General features: G+C 48.0%; 7 protein-coding genes across 7 annotated transcripts; 3 read left to right on the top strand and 4 right to left on the bottom strand.

The window, feature by feature from the left end:
- Positions 1-13: 13 nt before the first annotated feature.
- Positions 14-2,638, top strand: LY89DRAFT_662369 (DUF300-domain-containing protein). Its single transcript, XM_018212643.1, has 7 exons — positions 14-295; positions 349-366; positions 415-468; positions 515-602; positions 656-1,678; positions 1,723-2,156; positions 2,207-2,638. Exons 1-7 carry the CDS (start codon positions 201-203, stop codon positions 2,496-2,498), a joined length of 2,004 nt encoding a protein of 667 aa, XP_018060627.1. The 5' UTR covers positions 14-200; the 3' UTR covers positions 2,499-2,638.
- A 1,630-nt stretch (positions 2,639-4,268) lies between these two features.
- LY89DRAFT_662366 (UMTA methyltransferase) lies at positions 4,269-5,819 on the bottom strand (the record flags this gene model as incomplete). The annotated part of the gene is made up of 8 exons (XM_018212642.1): positions 5,589-5,819; positions 5,371-5,532; positions 5,082-5,167; positions 4,854-5,035; positions 4,643-4,801; positions 4,496-4,607; positions 4,371-4,440; positions 4,269-4,322 (listed from the first exon to the last, which is right to left on the bottom strand). The coding sequence occupies exons 1-8, from the start codon at positions 5,730-5,732 to the stop codon at positions 4,269-4,271; spliced, it is 969 nt and encodes a 322-aa protein (XP_018060626.1). The 5' UTR covers positions 5,733-5,819.
- Positions 5,820-8,310: 2,491 nt separating this feature from the next.
- Positions 8,311-10,617, bottom strand: LY89DRAFT_692607 (P-loop containing nucleoside triphosphate hydrolase protein). Its single transcript, XM_018216570.1, has 3 exons — positions 10,450-10,617; positions 8,614-10,397; positions 8,311-8,560 (listed from the first exon to the last, which is right to left on the bottom strand). The coding sequence occupies exons 1-3, from the start codon at positions 10,577-10,579 to the stop codon at positions 8,519-8,521; spliced, it is 1,956 nt and encodes a 651-aa protein (XP_018060625.1). The 5' UTR covers positions 10,580-10,617; the 3' UTR covers positions 8,311-8,518.
- A 160-nt stretch (positions 10,618-10,777) lies between these two features.
- LY89DRAFT_633189 (orotate phosphoribosyltransferase) lies at positions 10,778-11,755 on the top strand. Its single transcript, XM_018211331.1, has one exon. The coding sequence runs from the start codon at positions 10,849-10,851 to the stop codon at positions 11,560-11,562; it is 714 nt and encodes a 237-aa protein (XP_018060624.1). The 5' UTR covers positions 10,778-10,848; the 3' UTR covers positions 11,563-11,755.
- On the bottom strand, positions 11,738-12,560 carry LY89DRAFT_565270 (acyl-CoA N-acyltransferase; the record flags this gene model as incomplete). Its single annotated transcript, XM_018208530.1, has 3 exons — positions 11,738-11,836; positions 11,885-12,289; positions 12,399-12,560. Coding segments are annotated over 3 exons (666 nt in total), but the record flags the coding sequence as incomplete, so codon positions are not given.
- Positions 12,561-14,038: 1,478 nt separating this feature from the next.
- On the top strand, positions 14,039-15,513 carry LY89DRAFT_414249 (uncharacterized protein). The gene has a single exon (XM_018207356.1). The coding sequence runs from the start codon at positions 14,427-14,429 to the stop codon at positions 15,243-15,245; it is 819 nt and encodes a 272-aa protein (XP_018060622.1). The 5' UTR covers positions 14,039-14,426; the 3' UTR covers positions 15,246-15,513.
- Positions 15,514-16,037: 524 nt separating this feature from the next.
- On the bottom strand, positions 16,038-18,097 carry LY89DRAFT_692602 (uncharacterized protein). The gene has a single exon (XM_018216569.1). It carries the CDS (start codon positions 18,001-18,003, stop codon positions 16,051-16,053), a length of 1,953 nt encoding a protein of 650 aa, XP_018060621.1. The 5' UTR covers positions 18,004-18,097; the 3' UTR covers positions 16,038-16,050.
- Between the last annotated feature and the right edge of the window lie 1,965 nt (positions 18,098-20,062).

The raw sequence follows: 20,062 nt of genomic DNA, 5'->3' as shown, positions 1-20,062 counted from the left end.
ACCTGATTCACCATCTCTTTCTTCCTAAGAACTGAACTGTGCTGTGTTCTACAAAGCCTTGTTATGGGTTTGTAGCTGATGTTCACCGTCATGCAAGCTTTGCAACTTCACGCCGCCCAAAATCGCCTTCCTCTGAACTAGATTTGCCTGTCTCTCCCAAAGCTGCACGCGTCATTGCACAAAAACAGTATTTGTCCACGATGGGTATCTCTGGCGGAACAGGAGAGAAGTTAACACGGGCTACTATTATTATAGCTGGAGTTGCTTCTCTCGTGGCATCTCTGTTGTCTATCGTGTAAGCATTTGTCCAGTCAATAGCACTCTCCTAGCTAATGTTACTACCTGCAGTTCTGTATGGCTACAAGCGTATGTGCTTCCACACTGTTATTCAGATAAAAGCTGAACTTATGCCAGCAAGAATTATCGCAAGCCGTTGCTTCAAAGATATGTGGTTCGAATCTTGCTCATGTATATCATCCATTCCATGTTGATGAAGAATTATTGACAGGAACAGGGTGCCCATATACTCAATATCTTCATGGACAGCGCTCATGTCATTGAGAGCTGCCATGTTTGTGGACCCTGTTCGCGACATCTATGAGGTATACGCTATTCAACTGGTATGAATTTGCCCACTGACCTCCCACTGTCCTAGGCTTTCACCATCTATACATTCTTCCAGCTCCTGATTAACTTTATTGGAGGCGAAAGAGCTTTGATCATCTTGATGCATGGCCGCGAACCAGTCCATCATCTTTGGCCTTTAAACCACTGCCTGCCGAAAGTCGATATATCTGACCCTCACACTTTCCTCGCCATAAAGCGGGGCATTCTCCAATATGCCTGGTTGAAGCCTGTACTTGGATTGGCAGCCATTATAATGAAGGCTACGGGCACTTACAAAGAAGGGTATCTTGGTTTGGACTCGGGCTATCTTTGGGAAGGTATCATCTACAATGTCAGCGTTACTCTCAGCCTGTACTCCCTCGGAATGTTCTGGGTCTGTATGGCCAAAGATCTTAAACCATTTCGGCCCGTTCCGAAGTTCTTGTGCATCAAGCTTATCATATTCGCATCATACTGGCAAGGATTCTTTTTGTCTATCCTGGTGTGGCTAGGTGCGATACCTGATGACGTTGAGGGTTACACATCAGACAATCTTGCAGCGGCCATTCAGGATGCCTTAATCTGTCTGGAGATGCCTCTGTTTGCAATTGCTCACTGGTATGCTTTTTCATGGCACGACTATGCAGATGCGACAATCTCAGCTGCAAGAATGCCAGTCAAATTTGCACTTCGAGATGCTTTTGGGCCACGGGATCTCATTGAAGACACCAAGGAAACCTTTAGTGGCAAAGCATACGAGTATCGATTGTTCGACTCTGGGGATAACGTACTGGCCCATGAAAGTTCATCATCTCGTGTAGCTCGCATGATGGAGGGGATGCGTTATGAGCGGGGCGGGAAGGGAAAGTACTGGATCCCAAAGCCTGGAGAGGTGAATTCGAGAACTCCTCTCCTGGGGGGTGATGCAAATCGCAGCAGATCGCCAAGTAAACCACCAACTGATGCACAGTATATGGGCTATGGCAATGATGGTGTTGAAGAGCTGATGTTGGAACCCGACGAGGAGCAGCTGTACGAGAGAGCTAGGACACAACTATATGGAGATTGGAATGTGAGAATCCTTGACTGGCCACGTATTTTAACTGACATCTCTAGTATCCCGTGATCACAGCACATGAAGCGTCACGAGAGAGATGGCTCAATGCATCACCGGGGCTACTCACCACTTCTGCCAACCGTAACCTACTCCAACCGACTCGCGACAATGAGATTCGGCGCGCTAGTAACATCAAGAACACCGTGGAGGAGGTCACCAAGAAAACGCAACGAAAGCACAGTGGTTCTAAGAACAAGAAGAAGCGAGATAGTAGTTCGAAGGGCAAGGAGAGAGAGATTCCCAATGGCGAAGAAGGTCGAGCGCCCGTGATGCAGGGTTTACTCAGACATCATTCAACCGATTCAAGCAAGTCGGATCGGAGTCAGTTAGTCGACCTCGTTGTGGAAGATGAACCAGCGGAGGAGGCAGACAGAGTACGAGCAAGGAAAGAAGGCAGTCCAGCGTGGAACCAGACGGAAGGAAAACGCTTTGTGTAAGTTTCTTGATACTTGTTCCTAGGTGCTCTGCTAATCCCTGTGCAAGACGAACATATGGTGGTGACATAGGAGAGGATATTCGGGAGGGTTATGAACCGCTCGAGGATGCCGTCATTGAGCAAGAGGATGGAGCCGCGGATCCATTCTCAGTCGGCGATGATGATGATGATGATGATGATGATGGTGCTAGTCCCAATGGCTCTGAAGAGTCAAAGCAATGGAGCCAAGCCAAGGAATCATCTGTGTTACTTCAGCCCAAATATGGTATCGACGGGGAAGCTTTTGAGAATGTTTGGGGAGCTGCTGAACCCTCGCAGCCCGCACAAGAAAATCCTTGATACATGATACCTTTCGTCGGAGTTTTGATTTTAGAGTTTGCATCACATGGCGAAGGCGTTTTGAAGCGTTCGCTGGGCGTAGATCATGTATGAATACACAATCATAACACTTTGTCCACCTTTGGGACATGTCAAGTCACATACACTCTTCAACACTGTTGAGATCATAGCATTCGCCCTGTGAATCTGGGAGATTGATTGCCTATACGCAGAAAGACGGAAAACAAATCAGGTGATGCGCCCTCCATGCGGGGGCATGTCCCAAAAATCGGGTTCTGGTGGTTCCTGGATCGATTTATTGGCCTAAGACGGTCGTGAAGGGCGCCGAGATCGCTCGGACGAAGAAAAATGACAGAAGGATGCAGGGGGGTTGAAGCATACCGGTACTGTAGAATAGATGCAACTATACTTCACCGACTCTGCTTCTAGCTATATAGACATTATTGTAACATTGCCAGAGACTACATTGACGGCATCAAAGTCTCACCGCCCGCGCGTGGACAGTACCTAGACATTGTAGCAAATGAATGACCTGCTTTGCTGGGTAGGTATTTTCTCATCCAAGCAGCTCGTCAACAAGCACAATGCGTCCTGCACTGCACTGGGCAAGGGGCTTCCCTGTCCTTGCGACGAAAAAGTGCCTGCCTTTCTTTCTTTCGTTTCCTTCTCTTCTCTCCTCCCTCGCTCTCTTCATCTCTCTCCTATCCGCGGAATACTGTATATTGATGGCCAAACTTTCGGCCTCTTCCTCGCATCTGAATAGAGTCTGTCTGTCTTCTCATTACGACTGTGCCACTCCGTTCGCCGCTGGTTCCCACTTTTGACACGACTCCCCATCCGTGCAAAAACCACACTCGACGACCTCGAAGACGGTTTGCTGCGGTCGCTCGAGCACTTCCATCCCACAATCCCCCCATACACAACCCGCGAACAGACGATATCAGGATTGGAGCCGCCGTGGATCAAGGTGTCGTGCCGTGTCGATCGTGCTCCGCCGTCACTCCTCGGATCTCAAACTGGTCAGTGAACCGTCCACGACCCACGACCCCCCACTTCGGCACCAACTCTCGTCCCGCCAAACCGGATTGAATTTCCAACCCGCACGTACCGTTGATTGTGAAGATATAGCGCTGGTACGGTGGATGATTTGTTCTGGCTATGAAGGTTGTTGTGGTATTAGTGTTGGGTATCATTCAGGACGATGCCCAAAGAATGTGTACTCACCGCTGAGGCAACCATTTATCTCAATATCCTTTCATGCTCTGGACTTTTCTGTCACTCTCATACTCACACTTCCTCTACTCCGCCCGAACAAAACCTGCTGACCTCCACCACCCACGAGGTGAGTGTTATCAAGAGATCCGCGGGTTTCCGTGCTTTGGAAGCAGAGCCAGTATCATCTGGGCGACGGCGAGCTTTGTCGGCATATACCGCACTCGGATCACTATAATTCAGTGTTACTGGATCAATGACAGTCATTGTCTCTCGAAAGCCCAGTGAAACCTCTCACCAGCAAGGCTTTGCATCAGCTTCATCTCTGCAAGGTTATCAAGTAGGAAGAACGAACGCAGAAAGCCGGTCGATGATGTTTATCGCATAAGCATTCTGAAAGGTCATACCAGCCATCACCTCACACTTTGGCTCGATTTACACTTGCCTGCCAGAAAGTTCGTCCAACTCGCTCCACTGTTGCCCCAAGCCTACTGATTTGCGAAAGACTCCTTCGTTCGACAAAAGAGATCAAACAATCAATTTCACTCAAAGTATCCTTCAACGCCTAGAGCGAGACTTCCTACCAATGCATACATACAGTGGGAAATATGCCTACTCAAACGTTTAGCGATGTTATGAGCTGGCTAAGAGATACAGTACCTTAAAGCCAGGCTCATCGGCTTCCAAGCGTGCCTGGGCTACGAGCAGATGTACGTCTTGAATGGGCATCCTACCAAAGACGTTATTCATTTTGAAGACTGATGTCAGCCAGGAACAATACTTACCCAAGTCGCTCTGTGAATGGATAGACCGCCAGGGAGGATAGCAGGCGTTGGACATTTTCGCGATTGGCTACCCCAATATCATGGTCTCTTTGCTCTGTGCGCATGTCAGCCTCTTGGTGGGTAGTCATCCCCAATATCTTCACTGACCATTCGACCAACCACATGTGGGGAGTTGAATCATCCGGGCTTCGACGTCAACGAAACCCGCATCTCTCATCATGTTTGATAGCCGAAGAGGGACTCGCAGATCCTTCAAACCTTCCATGCTCTCAGCATAACGGGTACTCCATTGACGGAGGGCATGGTCTACGACAAGAATTACTTAGTGGGGTTCTTCTTGGTCATGACCTATACCTACCATCGGTCAAACTGCCATTGTCACTCTGAACCTGAAAATACATCTCAACCATTTGACACCACCCTCCGGGCCGAGTAACACGGAACATGTCTCGCAAGTATTGTGGCCACCTGTTTGCATGTATGCTGGATGCCATCATCTGAGAATTGACAAGGTCAAAATTGTGGGCTGGAAAGGTAAACCTCCACAAGTCAGCTTTATTGTCGAGCACAGAGTGGGTTCAGGTACCTGCGGTTCAAATCGTCCACCTGCAAGTATAAATTGTCCGGCACCTCCTCTTGCTGCATGGACGGGTTGATGTCGACACCTAGGACCTTCCGTGGGAGACACATCAGTACATGTTCTGCACCTCGGATCCTGATCCATGTGTGTGCCAGCAAGATTATACGCGCAAGCCCTCTACTTGTCCACATGCCCATATGTACCAGAGCCTGAATGTAGCGCTAGTCAAGTGACACAAGGCACATGAAAGTGTCAAGAACAGACCAGATTGAGGGGAAAAAAGCTTTCATCTCACCTCACAGCGAGGAAATCGTTCTGCTACCTCTCCCGCCCATGCTCCCGTCCCATAGCCGCAATCCAGTATACGCCTAGGCCGACTTATAGGAGGGAAGATAAGTCTCCCGTCAAAGACTCTGCTCAAGACATTGTGAGAGATGTTAAGTCTTTCGATCTCATCCTATTTGAACATCAGTCAGATGCTTTCGAATCTCTAGTGCTCCGCAAGGGACATACCTCATCCATAGGTGCAAGATAAGCCAAGTTTTCTAGCGCATACGATTGGTAAAGGCGGTGGTTGTGTTCTTCAGTCTCTAAATAGACGTTGTCGAGAGCAACCTGAGTTCCGTCAGCAGAAGCCACCCAAGTCTTGTCATCCATTTTTCGAGATAAGCCTGTTTTTAATATCTGCCTATTATCAATAGAGGTCGCAAGTCCAACAGGATGGTCTGCTGGCTTTGTTTGAGGACACTCCTCGATATCTGCTTCTGTGCTCTGGTGATAGGCTCAGCAGGCTCTAGCAGATGATTTTCTCTTGTGCGTCGTATTTTGTCTAAAGGAATGCAGAAGATGTCCATCGACCTTGGGTTGAGGCGATATAGCATGTTGTTTACTGCATGTTCTTTGCTTACCGTATTGTCTTCAGGACGACTAATTTCTTCAGCGATTCAGGTCGTTGGGCGAATATGAGTCGATCCCTACTTACCTGGCCATGATGCTCTGCAAAAGCTGTTTACAGGTTCGTTGACCTCTTTACTTGGTTCTGTTCGAATCCGTAAAGAACAAGTTTCGTTGACCAAAATCTCCGTCCTCGTTGTCGAAGTTGTTCTGCTGCATCAGTTACACTCTAGTCAGGGAGAATACCGTCGCTCATTCCAGGCTTCGGACAACATCCTCCTTGTCCCCTTTCTGATCTCGGCAGACAGTTGGACTCCCAAAGTCGCTGGTGGCGCGTGCGTTTGTCTGGTTCAGTGCGAACCATACGTCTCCTGCAGACACACACTGCAACCCAGAAGGCTCGAGTAGTGGTTGAAAACAGCCTAGCTGGAGCCAACAGCAGATTGGAAGCAGCGAATCTGTCTCTCCACCTCCTGGGCAATTGGTGTCGAGGCGTCCAGGAAGAGCAACGAACGCCGGAAGCAGCCAATGGGTTTGGGGATATCTGTTTCTCATGGGTCGTCTGCCATTGGTGGCCTTCTTCCTTCATGAGCGGCCAACTACTTAGTACTCACAAAGCATGCTAAGGGCATATGGTTGGCTCGCATCTGCTAGCGACTCTGATCATCAGCGATGAGGGACTTTCTCTTCTATTACTTTCAAGTCTTTGGTCACCACGATCTTTCAAGGAGAATGAATACCACGATTCTGTCAAGATCCAATCAAATAAATAGTGAGTGGGATCACTCGTTGTCATCTTTAGCTCGTCTTAGTCTCATAGTGGTTGGGATTGGGCTGCAATGGAGCGGCAGGGTAGGAGGCGACCCTGAGGAAAGTCTTCATCTAAGCCATATCACTTCTGGGCGAAAGAGCAGTTGCACACATGGTCATCAAATTCCGATGGAGTGGATGCTGGGTCCTCAGGTTACCTATGCATGCAGTTTGTGAACTCTATCTACGTTTCATACAAAGCGCCAGAGCCGTAAGAGCGACGATGGTGCTTCATGTATCACAACGAGTGAGCGAGCGAGACAAGAAGAAGTTCGCCAAACGGTGCGCTAAAATTGGATGTTAGGGGTGGCTGTCGCTTCGTGTCATGCAGCAAACCTTCGTTAGATCGGCTCTGTCTTTCCATCCCATCACTTACCAGAAGCATTATTACTACTGAGAAATCCTCCGACCGAACATTGAAGCGGATGTTTTCCAAGAAGAACCTGTCATCAGTGACGTTAGTCTTCGCAACTAGGGAACATTTTCTTTCCACTAAGAACGACCCCACCAGTACCAGAAATGAAAACGCCTCTGTCCGATGCGCAACGTCCCGAGCAATCTGCGGTGGCCCGCGCTACGGGAGGGGTGCGGGACGAACTTCTCCTGTCTTGGGGAGAGGGGATGTTCGATCGGATTGATGACAGTGCGCGTGTTAAGGTTGTACAACATGGCAGTCGCGGGTGATTAGCCCCCCCCCCCTCCCCTCTCCCCGCTGCTGTGGATCCCGAGCTCGACAGTAGGACAACACCGTAATAATGGCATTCTTCTATCATCATCAGCACATACTATTTGCCCCACCTACCTACCTTCAACAGTCGACGAGAAAATTTTCGGCCACCAACAGAACCTAACCCCACTCTCTGACATCAGTTAATATGTCCGACACTAACTTATCTTTGGTTTTCGAGCTTCTGCATCGGGGTAGCTACCGTACTTTCTCATCAAGGCGAGCCAGGTTCTACTTATTCCGTTGCAGGAGGATTGATTGACCAGGTTTCAGGGCTCGACAATGACTCGAGCAATTGATGGGGCGACTGAAGGAAGAGTTTAGCACGAAGAGTAACACTCTTTATTGTTTTGTACCAAGGCTTGGGTATAGATGCATACACATGATTCGGTCCTTGCATGCCTCATGCTAAATTCAAGGTTCGTTGTGTTTACAAAGTCATCAAGAAATTGTATCTGCTAGTAGATTGATCATCCGCAAGGGTGAAGTCTGCCTTTGAATGTCCCTTTCCTTTCCCATAAGAGAAAAGACATTTAGACAGAAGGCTGTCGCAACCAAGATCGGAGACGTCTGCTTGGAGACTTGGATATCTACCGACCGTTTGACGGACATTAAACAGGGCAACCCTATTAACTACTTCGAACTTTCGTTATATTTTCTATGTTCACTCCTGTCCAAATTTGATATCGCTGCAAGGGTATTGCTATAGCCCGTCCGTGGAAAACTAATGTTACTACTCCATATATCAATCTTACAAATTGCACGTCACAGTTCCGAGGAACAAATTCAAGACAACGAAGTTTTGGGACGAGAAGCTGCATTGCTACTATGTGCGTACCTTAAATAAGGTACATGGTGACACAGAAGCATATGTTACTAGAAAGAGACCTCCGCGCCAACCATGCTACAAACGATCTCGGAATCTTTCAAATCCCTGTATAGTCCATACACCAAAACGCCAGTGGTGAACATGCATCCATCCAGTCGTGACACGCAAAGAACAATGGACAGATCAGCGACTATTAGTTTTGCCCATGCCACGCTTGCCAGAAAACTAGAATTGTCAGTTGCGTGTAACTTATACGTTGCATAATACGAGTCACGTACCAAGTGCTTCGGCATTGCTGCTGCGACATGTCGATCAGCTTCACCTTGTCTTGCCATTCTGTTCATCTTTCTCTGACTCAATTTCTGTGCTCGCTCGGCCTTGGTTCTCGCAACTTCGTTGGTAACACCGTCATCACGTCTATTGCTCTGACTTCTTGCTCTGCTCTTGGCCCGCATCTTCGCCTCATACGCTGGATCATCGACGTCCATCGCATCTTCAGTTCCAGTTCTTGATCTCAGGACACTGCGACCTCTAGATTGCGATCTTGCACGTGCTGAAATGTTGGTTGTGTCATGACCAAGAGTGTCGAGGGCATCCTCCATGTCGGTGAGCTTCTTTCTCATAGCGGTTCTGGGGATGATGGCCCGGTTCTTGAGACTCTTCTTCATCTTTGCTTCGTTACGAATCAATTGGCGTTTCTCTCTGATCAGCTCGGCTTTCATTCTAATTTCGGCGTCCTCGGCATCTTCTAGATCTTCATCGGAATCGTAGTAGCCCTCGGCTTCTAATTTCTCCTCCTCCTCTTCGAGAGCAGCGAGCTTCGCTTCGATATCCGGATCGATGAAATCGTAGACGTTCTTACCATCGAAAACTTCGGGAATCTTATCGTGCTTCCACTCGTCATTCTCGAGCATGTATTTATCCTTGAGATCTACATTGTAGACTCCTGCTCCTCCTTCCTCTTCCTCAATATCTCGAGCCAATTTCCGACGCTCGGGATCATTCTTGTCGTATTTCTTGAGAGTCTTGACGGCTTCGGGGATAAAGGCTTCACGTACAATACCATCCATGGGCCGGGCAACGTGGATTCGGGTGAGAACATCTCCGAGACGGCCACCGACGGCTCCACTGGTGCTCGTGCCTGCTTTCAACTTCTGAGCCACACGATCAGCGATCAGACGCTCGCATGCTGCATTCTTGACTTCCTGAACACCTTCGCTTGTCGTACATGAGAGCTGGAGCATCTCAACGTCCCCTGATTTCAACAAACCTTGAAGTTGTGCTTGCGTCTCCTCGTCCAAGTCTTCAGGTCGAGTAACATCGATCTTGTTGATGACGATGAAGACAAGCTTGTTTGCGAACAAAGGTTTAATACTTTGGAAAAGCTGAATCTGTGCTTGAACTGTGTAGCCGCACTGTTCTGAAAGATCCATGAAATAGAGGATTGCAGAACGGAGATGTGCAATTGCGGTGATGGACTGCATTTCGATGGTGTTCATTTCTTCGAGGGGATGGTCCAATATACCCGGGGTATCGATGGCTTGGAATCGAAGGTACTTATAGTCGAAATGTCCAACGAACAAGCTTTTAGTTGTAAAGGCATATGGTTGCACATCAACATCTGCTCTCGTAACACTCTTTAAGAAGCTAGATTTTCCAACATTCGGGTACCCGCAGATGAGGAGAGTTCGAGTATTTGGGTCAATGGACGGCAGTCGACCGAGATGCTGTCGCACTTGGTCAAGATAGAGGAGGGGATCTTTCAATCTTCTGCAGATGGTGGCCATTCGTCCCAGCGCCGCACGCTTGAGCTGCTTGCACTGGAAGAGCGATTGTGCATATTTGAGAAGTCGGACATAATCGCGAGAGACAATCTCGATCAAGTGCTTCGCGGTCGAGAGCTGGCCCAAGGCTATGCGGAAGTGGTCTGCATCGTACAGGGTATTGAGGAGATCTTTGTGGAAAGGATGGATATCTTGGAGTCGAGGAAAGCCATCAAGGATCAGCGAGAGCTTCTCAGTGAAGGTCTCTTGCGTGAATTTGACTTTTCTGGTATAGAAATCTGCGATATATTAGACATGGTGAATTCTCTCAGGAAATTTCTGCGCCCATACTTCTAATTCTGCTTATTTGAAAGCCTGACCGAATTTGTGTGGGCAAACGTCGCTGCGTTCGGCTCAAAACAATGTCGAGGAATTCCTGCGACGTCGGTACAGGTTGGATGTCCTTCCAGGTAGTCTTCATGGTGGGCAGTTTGTTGATGTTCGAAGTTGATTGAAGAGAGACCGTGATAAATTTCGAATATTTTTGCTTGGAGAAATCTAATCTGTAGTGGTTCCGCGCTAAGACAATCTTATCAGTTAAGCGATATTTTGAGTTTGGCCCTCGATTTACAAGAAGAAAGTTTTTTGATCATGGAAAAAGTTGAATCACCGTCGCAACGGATGAGATCTACTTGATAAATCCACAATTTCCCAATCGGCCATCTACTACCAATACAAGACCTTCTCAATATGTCTTCCACCACCCTTGCGCCTTACAAAGTCGAGTTTCTACAAGCAGCAATCAATGGCGGGGTCCTCAAATTCGGCAGCTTCGAGCTGAAGTCAAAACGAATCTCGCCCTACTTCTTCAATGCTGGCGATTTCTACCGTGCCGATCTCCTTCGAGCAATATCTACGGCATACGCAAAGACGATCATCGAAGTCGAAGAATCCTCCTCCCCTCTCGATTTCGACATCGTTTTTGGGCCTGCGTACAAAGCTATACCGCTTTCAACTTCGACAGTGGACAAGCTTGCAGATTTGAAGCCTGAAAAGTACGAGAAAATGTGCTACAGTTTTGACAGAAAGGAGGCAAAGGATCATGGAGAGGGTGGAAAAATCGTGGGTGCGCCATTGAAGGGAAAGAGAGTTCTGATTGTGGACGATGTTGTCACAGCTGGTACAGCGAAGAGGGAGGCCATCGGCAAAATTCGACAAGAAGGAGGAATTGTTGTTGGTATCTTGGTGGCATTAGACAGAATGGAGAAGCTGCCTGCTCCGAATGGGGATGATCCAAGCACTCCTATGCCTAGTGCTATTGGGGAGCTCAGAAAGGAGTATGGTATTCCGGTCTTCGCAATCCTGACACTGAACGACATTATCGAGGGATTGAAGGGCAAGATTGCAAAAGAGGATATAGAACGGATGGAAGAGTACCGAGTGAAGTACGCGGCAAGTGATTAGACAATGATACCCATTCCAAAGCAATTTCCTTCTCCAATACTAAACTCACAGTGAAACAACAGACATTATCGTATTGATTGGCGCTGTGAAGCTGCAAGCCTCTGGTATCTCCAAAACCAACTCAGCTTGTGAACAACATTGGTCATCCATACATTGCTCTTGGCTGCAGTTGCTTCAACTCCAAAACCATGTCAAACCATCCTCCACCTCCGAACTGAGTAGCACTCTTTCCCAGGTTGGTGAAGCCCAGTTTTTCATACCAAGCAACCATGTGCTGTCACTTTGGTCAGTGGAGTAAAGAAGGGCTTGCTAGCAAACTCACATCATGAGCAATCAATGCCAGTCGATCGGCAATCCCGGCCCCGTTCATGTTCTGAATATATGCCATCATCAGGACTCTACCAAGGCCCCTCCCCTGAAAACTTGGCGAGATAGCAACGGAGTGAAGAACAATCGTCCGTCCCGCTTCCTGATGGCCACGTTTAGTAGGAGTTGGACGTGGAGAGTCCCAGTCTTCTGGGACCCCCATTGACTCATCGCTCGCTGTGAGGTCGTGAGTTTTGGCCGCAACAACGTGGCCGAGGAGCACACTGATAGCGCCATTCTTGCGGGCAGTCTCCACTGGCCTGCCTGCAGCAAGAGTTTCTGGTTGAAAACCGGATTGTGGCTCAGCAGTGCAGAAAATCCCCAAGCACAGTTCACCACATTTGGACAGTCGATATCGGAACTAAGGTGCGTGTCAGCAAATGTAAATACTGAGAACCAATGCCGATATACGGAAGCAGTAATGTGTCACGTGTGCATCACAAATGTGAGATTCTTCGATACGGACTGACCTTTTCTGGCGTGGCTCGATCGAGCGGGTTTGTAAATGCTGCGTTTTCAAGAGCTTCGCAAGATTCCACGTCGGAGATGGTCAGTGGTCGTGTGTATGGATGGAGGTTGGTCGACTTGACCTGTTGTGCCTCCGGCACGATGACGAACTGTCTCTGACGCTCTGTAGAAGGCGAGGATTGTTCAGAAGAGGTAGGCGATTCAGATCTCTCTGTCGTGACACTATTCGGACTTTCTGTCAAGGTAATCGGCGGCGCAGAGCTTTCGTTCTCCAGGTCACGAGGCATGTTGATGGGATGTACAGGCAGCGTCAGATGTGATGAACCTCGATATCTTAGTCATAGGTCGTGGGAGTTGTGTTGTTCAGCTGGAAATCCAATATCCTCTCAAGAAGAACTGTATGGTATCTGATGTGTGAGGTTGACGTTGTTTGGGTGTGTACTGTACAATAGGTAGGTAGGAGAGAGAAAGCACGAGGCAGAGTTGGCCGAAAGAAAGTATCACCAAGATCAGGCTGGCAGTGGGCTTTTGGCAGGTTGGCGTTGGCATTGGCATTGGCAGGCTGCGAGATTCTCAACGCCACCCTCCTCTTCTCACTCGGTCTCTTCTCTCGAGCCTCGTCTCATGTCGTTGATTTCTCTCCCCCTTTTCTTCTTGCTCTTCTCTTCTCCGGTAGGAATCTTTTCAAATAGATGCATCACCAACCACGACGAGCAAAAATCTCCTAGCAGAACTCTCCTCACGTGTTAACTAAGGACAATTCTACATCCTTAGGTACCTACTGTTCGTACCATATCCGCCTTCGTTTGGATTTTATGGATTATGTTCACAAAGATCACTAGCAAACACTTACAATCAACCTCAGACTAGCTCTAGTCTGCGTATCATTACCTACGAGGAAGTATAAGAATATAAACATGATATCACGATCAGCATCAACATCGACATCCACGCACGCAACGCAAGCAACGCAAGCAACGCAAGCAACACTTAGCCTTGTCATGTGTTCTCCTCTCCTCTGCTCTTCTCTCTCAGCTCTCTGACCTTGCAACGCTGACCTGGACCTGTACCTGCACTTTGACCATAGTTCCCTCCACTTCTTTTCCTTTTCTCCAGCAGAAACCGAAAAGTTGGGGGTCCCTCACTCAATGCAACCGTACTGATCCAGCTTCCCCTCCTTCCACCCCACACATGTATATGTATATGTATATGTATATGTATGTCTCTGTCTAAATCTGAACCCGGACATGCCATGCCATGCCATGCACGTCCTTACGAATCGATGCATGCAATAATGGATAATGCCCGTCTTATTACATATCGAGAGTATAATTCCTTTTCCCTTTGTGTACGCCTCCTCGCCGTCAGCTCGACCGACAATAACCAGCAAATCATCGTTCTACCCAGCCTCCAGCCCGCCTGAAGCATTCATTCGCATGTCACCATCGTCCTGGCAAGATGCAAACTTTTTCACACATCTTCCCTCCTTACCTCTCCCCGTTGGCATTCCATCCGCTTCCATGTGATTATTACTCTACAGACTCTACAGTACGCTGGTGACCGAATGGCAATAGACGCTTTTCCTCTTCCCTGATCATTCGTTCATCGAGGGGCGATGCGAGCAAGGACCCTGCGCTGCTCTGTGCTTGTGCTTGTGCTTGTGCTGCTTGCGCCTGCAAGCTTGAGGTGCCATTCTTAAGCTTGCTGGCTTGCTTGCGAGAGAGGCAAAAGGCAGCCTCGTCTTCGTCATCTTTCCTCCCACCTCCTCCTACCTTACTCTACCCCCCTTGAAACCTCGCAACGCGGCTGTCTTCTTCTCGTCTTTAACTTCTCACAAATCCAGCCCAGCGATATCCCTGTGAATCTCCACCAAGGTTATGTCACGTTCTGCATTACTTTAAGAACTAGAAGCTCTCTCGGACTTCAAGACTTCTGACTATCTGAAACTCAACAAACTTCACCACTGCCCTCGCAACTTTCAAAATCCTCGACTGCCTTCCCGTCAAAATGTTTGTACAAGCTCTCCCATTATGCGGAAGCTGAAGTGGCTAACCTTTCTGAAAAGGCGCATTACCCTCAATATCACCGCACCCACTGACGCAGACTCCGATCTGCTCTCTCTCGTGATTCCACCGGATACCACCGTCAGCACGCTGAAGCAGTCCGTCCAAGCCGAATCTCGGATTCCCGCCACCTCTCAACACCTCTATCATAACGGTCAGCTGCTCAACGATGACGCGAAGACTATGGAACAACTCCAAATCGGAGATGGCGAGATGCTAGCGCTGCATGTTCGAGACATGGTAGGAAGCACAGGAGTGGCGGCAGGTCAACATCGAGCACAACCTGCACGCCAGCAGCCACGAAGCGGCCAAGAGAACGACCCGGAGACCATTAGGTTACAGCTGCTGGGAAACCCACAGTGGAGACAGCAGGTTATGGGCACACGACCCGAGCTCGGTGCTGCGGTCGAGAACCCGGAGAGGTTTGCACAGATCTATAGGCAAATGCAGGAGCAAGAGCGGGAAGAACATGCAAGACGACAACAAGCAATCTCAGACCTAAATTCGGATCCATTTGACGCTGATGCCCAAAGAAGAATTGAGGAGATGATCAGGGAGGAGAGAGTCCAAGAAAACTTGCAAAATGCTATTGAGCATAATCCCGAAGGTGGGCAGTCACACATTGGCATGTTTGATGGTCATACTAACACCCTGCAGTCTTTGGCAGAGTTCACATGCTGTATATTGACGTCGAAGTCAATGGTCACAAGGTTAAAGCATTCGTTGACTCAGGTGCCCAAGCCACGATCATGTCTCCTTCTTGTGCTGAAGCTTGCGGTATTATGAGACTTGTGGACAAGCGTTTTGCAGGTATTGCACGAGGTGTAGGCACAGCTGCTATTCTGGGACGAGTACACTCTGCACAAATCAAGATCGGAACTTTATTCCTTCCTTGCAGTTTTACTGTCATGGAGGGCAAAGATGTCGATTTATTATTGGGCCTGGATATGCTGAAGCGTCACCAAGCTTGCATTGATTTATCGAAGGACAAGCTCATCATCCAAGACGTCGAAGTATCCTTCTTAGGAGAAGCGGATATTCCAAAGGGTATGGAGGAGGAGAGAGCCGAAGAGCCCAAAGTTGCTGGTCCTGGAGGAACTACTATTGGTGGACGATCTGGAGTTGTGTCTGCACCATCTACTTCGCAAAGTAGTGCTCCGCCAGCTGCAGCATCAACTTCAGCTCCGGTTGCTAGACCATCAGCACCCCCGCAAGCTACCGAACCACAATTTCCTCAGGAGGCAATAGATCAACTGGTTGCATTGGGATTCTCAAAGGCTGAAGCAATCAACGCGCTGGCTGCTTGTGGTGGAAATGTAGAATATGCCGCGGGACTTCTGTTCCAAGGTTAAAGCGTCAGCATGGCAACGGAAGGCGTACTGGAGACTGGTAGCAAATGAAGGAACGCAAGGCGAGCATAGCATCTATAGGGGTGGGTACGGCGTTGATATGACAATCGGCAGGATTTGGTTTGACTTGCATATTGATGGCTCATGACACAATGGAAATTCAATTTCTACAATAGCTGAGCGGGTGCTCGTATTATATTTCCAGTACCAATGCATCTTCAAAGCAGTACATAAATTGCTTCTCATCTCTGCTTGTAAATACAAGGCTTTAGCACTCCCGCCTCACTGGACACATGCTGCTCCTCCTCGATAAATTTCCCCTTTGGCTTCTTTGTCCATGTCTCCCCAAGTCCATGCTTCTCGCCACCTTTTGGCAATGGAACTCCCTTCCCCTTGATCGGTGTCGTTGCCTTGACAAACCACATCTTCACAAACATTTTGTTGCTCAAATCCACTGCCTTGCTTCCATTGTCACCTTCCTTGCCCTCTCCCTTCAACACAAATCCTCTCTTCTTCAGGACTTCGACAAAGGCACTAACATCTGTTTGTCCTCCACGATCCTCAACACCATCCACCTCAACAGCTGCCACAGCATCATTAACATCCTCTTCCATCCTCTTTTGAATCTTCTTTCCCTCTTTACCAACCTTCTTCCTGTTGCCTACGCTATGCTCTACTACTTTTCCCTTCTTGCCTGCTGAAGCTACACGTCCGAATCGAGATTTGATTTCGGCGACCCAAAGCTCACCCTTCCATCTCAAGATCCGGAATGCTTCTTCAATGAAGTCGATCCAGTTGGTACCCATAAGTGCCAAACAGAATATAGCTACATCCACGCTCGTGTCTGGGAGCGGGAGATTAGCAATATCTGCTATCTGGACATGAGGATTTGGAGCCTGGAGGTCGAAAGACTTGATCTTGAGATCGAGTTTCTTGACAAATGGTTGCAACCTTATGGCAAGAGTGGCATCTCCGCATCCTAAATCGGCGATTGTGCAGCATGTTCCGGTTCTTGGCAATGGTGTCAAGTTCTGACTGGCATTCTCAGCACCCACGGCTGCTTTTATACTTATCTTCTGTTTCTTGCCTTTGTGGGCTGGCCCAAGGATCTGGCCACGCAAGACAATATTGTCGAAGTATCCGTGAACAGGATTTTCAGGCCAGACTTCAACCTGATTTCTAAAGCCTTCATGGTACGAAAGGAACATCTCTGAGTTCGTACTAAATTGGGTGAGTGACTCGGCTGAGTTTGTGGTATAGAGCTGTTCATTTAGATGGCGGAATCGAGCAGATATGAGCTTTGAGCGCATTTCAGCTTGTAGAGGTGTGAGAGGAGTGGCTGGAGGTGCCTTGGGCATGATAAGACCCTCTTTGGTCGAATGCTGTGAAATGGGGGCGGGAGAGGGAGCATCGGTATGTGACTCTCGATGATCTATGAATTTCTCGTAGTGCTTCTTCCGTTTCTTTTCTTTCTTGTCTCTCTTCATCTTCTCTTCATTTGTGAGAGTCGGAGGCGCTACCAACAACTCTTTCATGTCGGATTCGGATTCATCATGACGCTGGTCCATTTCAAGTTCGGTTTCCGGCATAAATGTGTCTTGTGCTTGAAGTTGTAATTCGTCCTCTACGTTAGAACTGACGCCATCTTTAGACTGTAACAACTTTGACTTCTTCTCACGTTTCTTGTTGTTCTTGGGTTGCTCCTGAGCCGGAGACTGTAGTTCGTCCTCAATGGCGGAATCAACGCCATCTCGGGACTGTAAAAGCTTTAGCTTCCCACGTCTCTCGTTGTTCTTGGACTTCTGCTTCGAAATCTTCTCCTCGAGAGGCGTAGGTCGTCCAGATTGCTCGTCGGTGTCGGGTTCAGCCTGGGCTCTGGCGGTGTCTTTAATCTTCTGCCGTTTCTCTGCTCCTTTCCTCCTGTCTGCATCCTTATTCTCGATAACTCTCTCCCACATGTGCGCCAGGTTGTCGGGATTGATATCCACATTTCCTTTGCCGGTGCGCTTCCTCTTTTTACTCGGCCTGGACTCCACGTCGCCATTGTCCTCACGATCGCCTCCCTTTTTCGCTTTGTTCGAAGTCTTTGCAGTCTGCGTCTTGAGAGACTTGGTATCGACCGACCATCCGGGTACGGCAAACATCGCGAATGTGGGGTTGTGGTATAATCTGGCAAAGCACACTGACAAGCGCATTGCAGAAAAATTATTGAGCAAAATAGCTCTTGCCCCCCACTAGCGGCTGCTCCCGCGCTAAGCGAACACACGCTTTCCCTAAAATAGAATGCTACGAATCTAATGATATATCAGTTCGGATGTGAGCATGTCTTAGTGTGATTTCATCAATGAGAAGCCTCGATATATTAACATGAGAATTCTTTGGATCTTTCTGGCATGTGGTGGTATTGTACCTAATAAGTATTCCGAAGCTTCTTGCTCCATTTCTCGTCGCCCTACTTCGGTATGCAATCCCGTCTTCACACAGTCTATAGTATATCCTTGTCCAAAAATTCAATTGTTAATATGGTTGGGCCAAGCACCAGAAGTGGACAACTGGAGAAGATAATCAAAATACACGGAGAAAAGTTCACGAGCTCTTTTTTTTCATCGACCCTGGGAGATCATCAAGGCTAGGACGATACGGCTTCGAATGTTGGATCATTCGGGCCAGCACCGTTTCAACCAAATGCGTTTTCAACGCCATACTTCAATAGCACCTAGTGGACATACCAAAGTAATCTCCAATAGATAAATCGGCAAAGCTGTCTTCATTAGAACGATAGTTATTGTATTGCGGATCCTAATAAACGAAAGAGCGAATAGATCGTGGAATAGGCTGGACAACATTTAAGTGAGACTTTCCTTTGACCTTTTCTGATCTTGCTAGAACAAAATGTATCGGAACCAATCATACCTGCTTAGTGCGCAATAGATGGTTGTGAGGTGCATTAGTAGCATCATTTGCACCCTGGCGGCAAGGAGCAATGTTCATGGCTTCAAGTAAGTAACATTGACTCACAGCATCATGGATGGAACCCGTACCACTTCTTCATATCTCAAGGAGAAACTCTTGAATCTTGCTTCATACATTAACCTGGTTTAAAAGGACGGATGGCTCAACTACCTCGGTAGTTGCAATCAAGGGTTTCTCCTATCATGGTTAAGTTTGTAGATTTGGTATTGACCTCGAGAATCAGACAATGAAACAGTACACCAGATACACTGCATAGTCTTCGGAAGCGTACAATGACGGAAAATGTCTACATCGCAGCCTGCGGGACCGCTTCCGACACTCCCGCTTTCCGACGGATAGTCGGATTACTTGACGATATGCAACAAAAACTCCAGATAATGAGGAAAAGAAAAGGACGTCCAATTAGAAGAATAAAAGATCCTGTATGAGTCAGATAAGCAGGGTGTCATTAACAGCTTCCGCGCACGACTGCGGATGTGATATCCGTCTTTGCTCGTACGGTTGACATATCCGAGACACTGCTCCCGGAAAAAGACCGTACCTTTGGGAATGTTTCACTGCTCCTTATGTTATGACATTAGTTTCAGCGTAAGACCCTTTCCAAGTCTTGGAATCCACGTCCACGGACTCTTCAGAAACCTAAAAAGACAGTCTTTTGACGTTCCTTCATATCCGTCAATCCGTTACCTTTCTTTTGCATGACAGCGGAACCCTCCCCGTTCTATCACCCCAGACCATTCCAGGATATTTTCGTAGAAAGCCACTGATCTTTTGTCGCAGAAGGTCTTTTCCGCAGAAACAGAAACAGGGCCTCCTCGACAAAGCACCCTCACGGCGTGTAGGTAGAACCCGGAATCGTTGAAGTATTCCCATTACGTGTCGTTGCGTGGAAGAATCCATGTTAACCTGGGAAATTATAACACTGGTGAGATGTTAGTCTCGAAGAGGGATATTTGTTAATCTAGTCTCTCTTGAAACAAAAAGCGTCGCATTCACAGACATGCTCGATTTCTACGAACTATCGTAATCAAAAACTATGTAACTTGGCATGGAGTCTGGCTGATACGTGAAAGAAAGCATCCACCAGAGTTGTATAGCTTTTTGGAGTTATGGTATATGTCTGTTTATAATCATCTCATTTAGGCACTTGCCAACTACCTAGGAATGCAATGATTCCATGTCTCACCTTCCAGAGCGTTGAAGCAAGTGTGAAATTCGGTGGACGTCGCCATTTGAGCCTCCAAAGCTCCCGCATCCAGCGTTCATGAGCCGCCAACAAGA

This window comes from Mollisia scopiformis, assembly GCF_001500285.1.
Source record: "Mollisia scopiformis unplaced genomic scaffold LY89scaffold_46, whole genome shotgun sequence".
Classification (NCBI taxonomy): Eukaryota; Fungi; Ascomycota; class Leotiomycetes; order Helotiales; family Mollisiaceae; genus Mollisia; species Mollisia scopiformis.
Note: the sequence above shows the minus strand (reverse complement) of the source record. Positions and strands in the feature narration are given on the sequence as shown.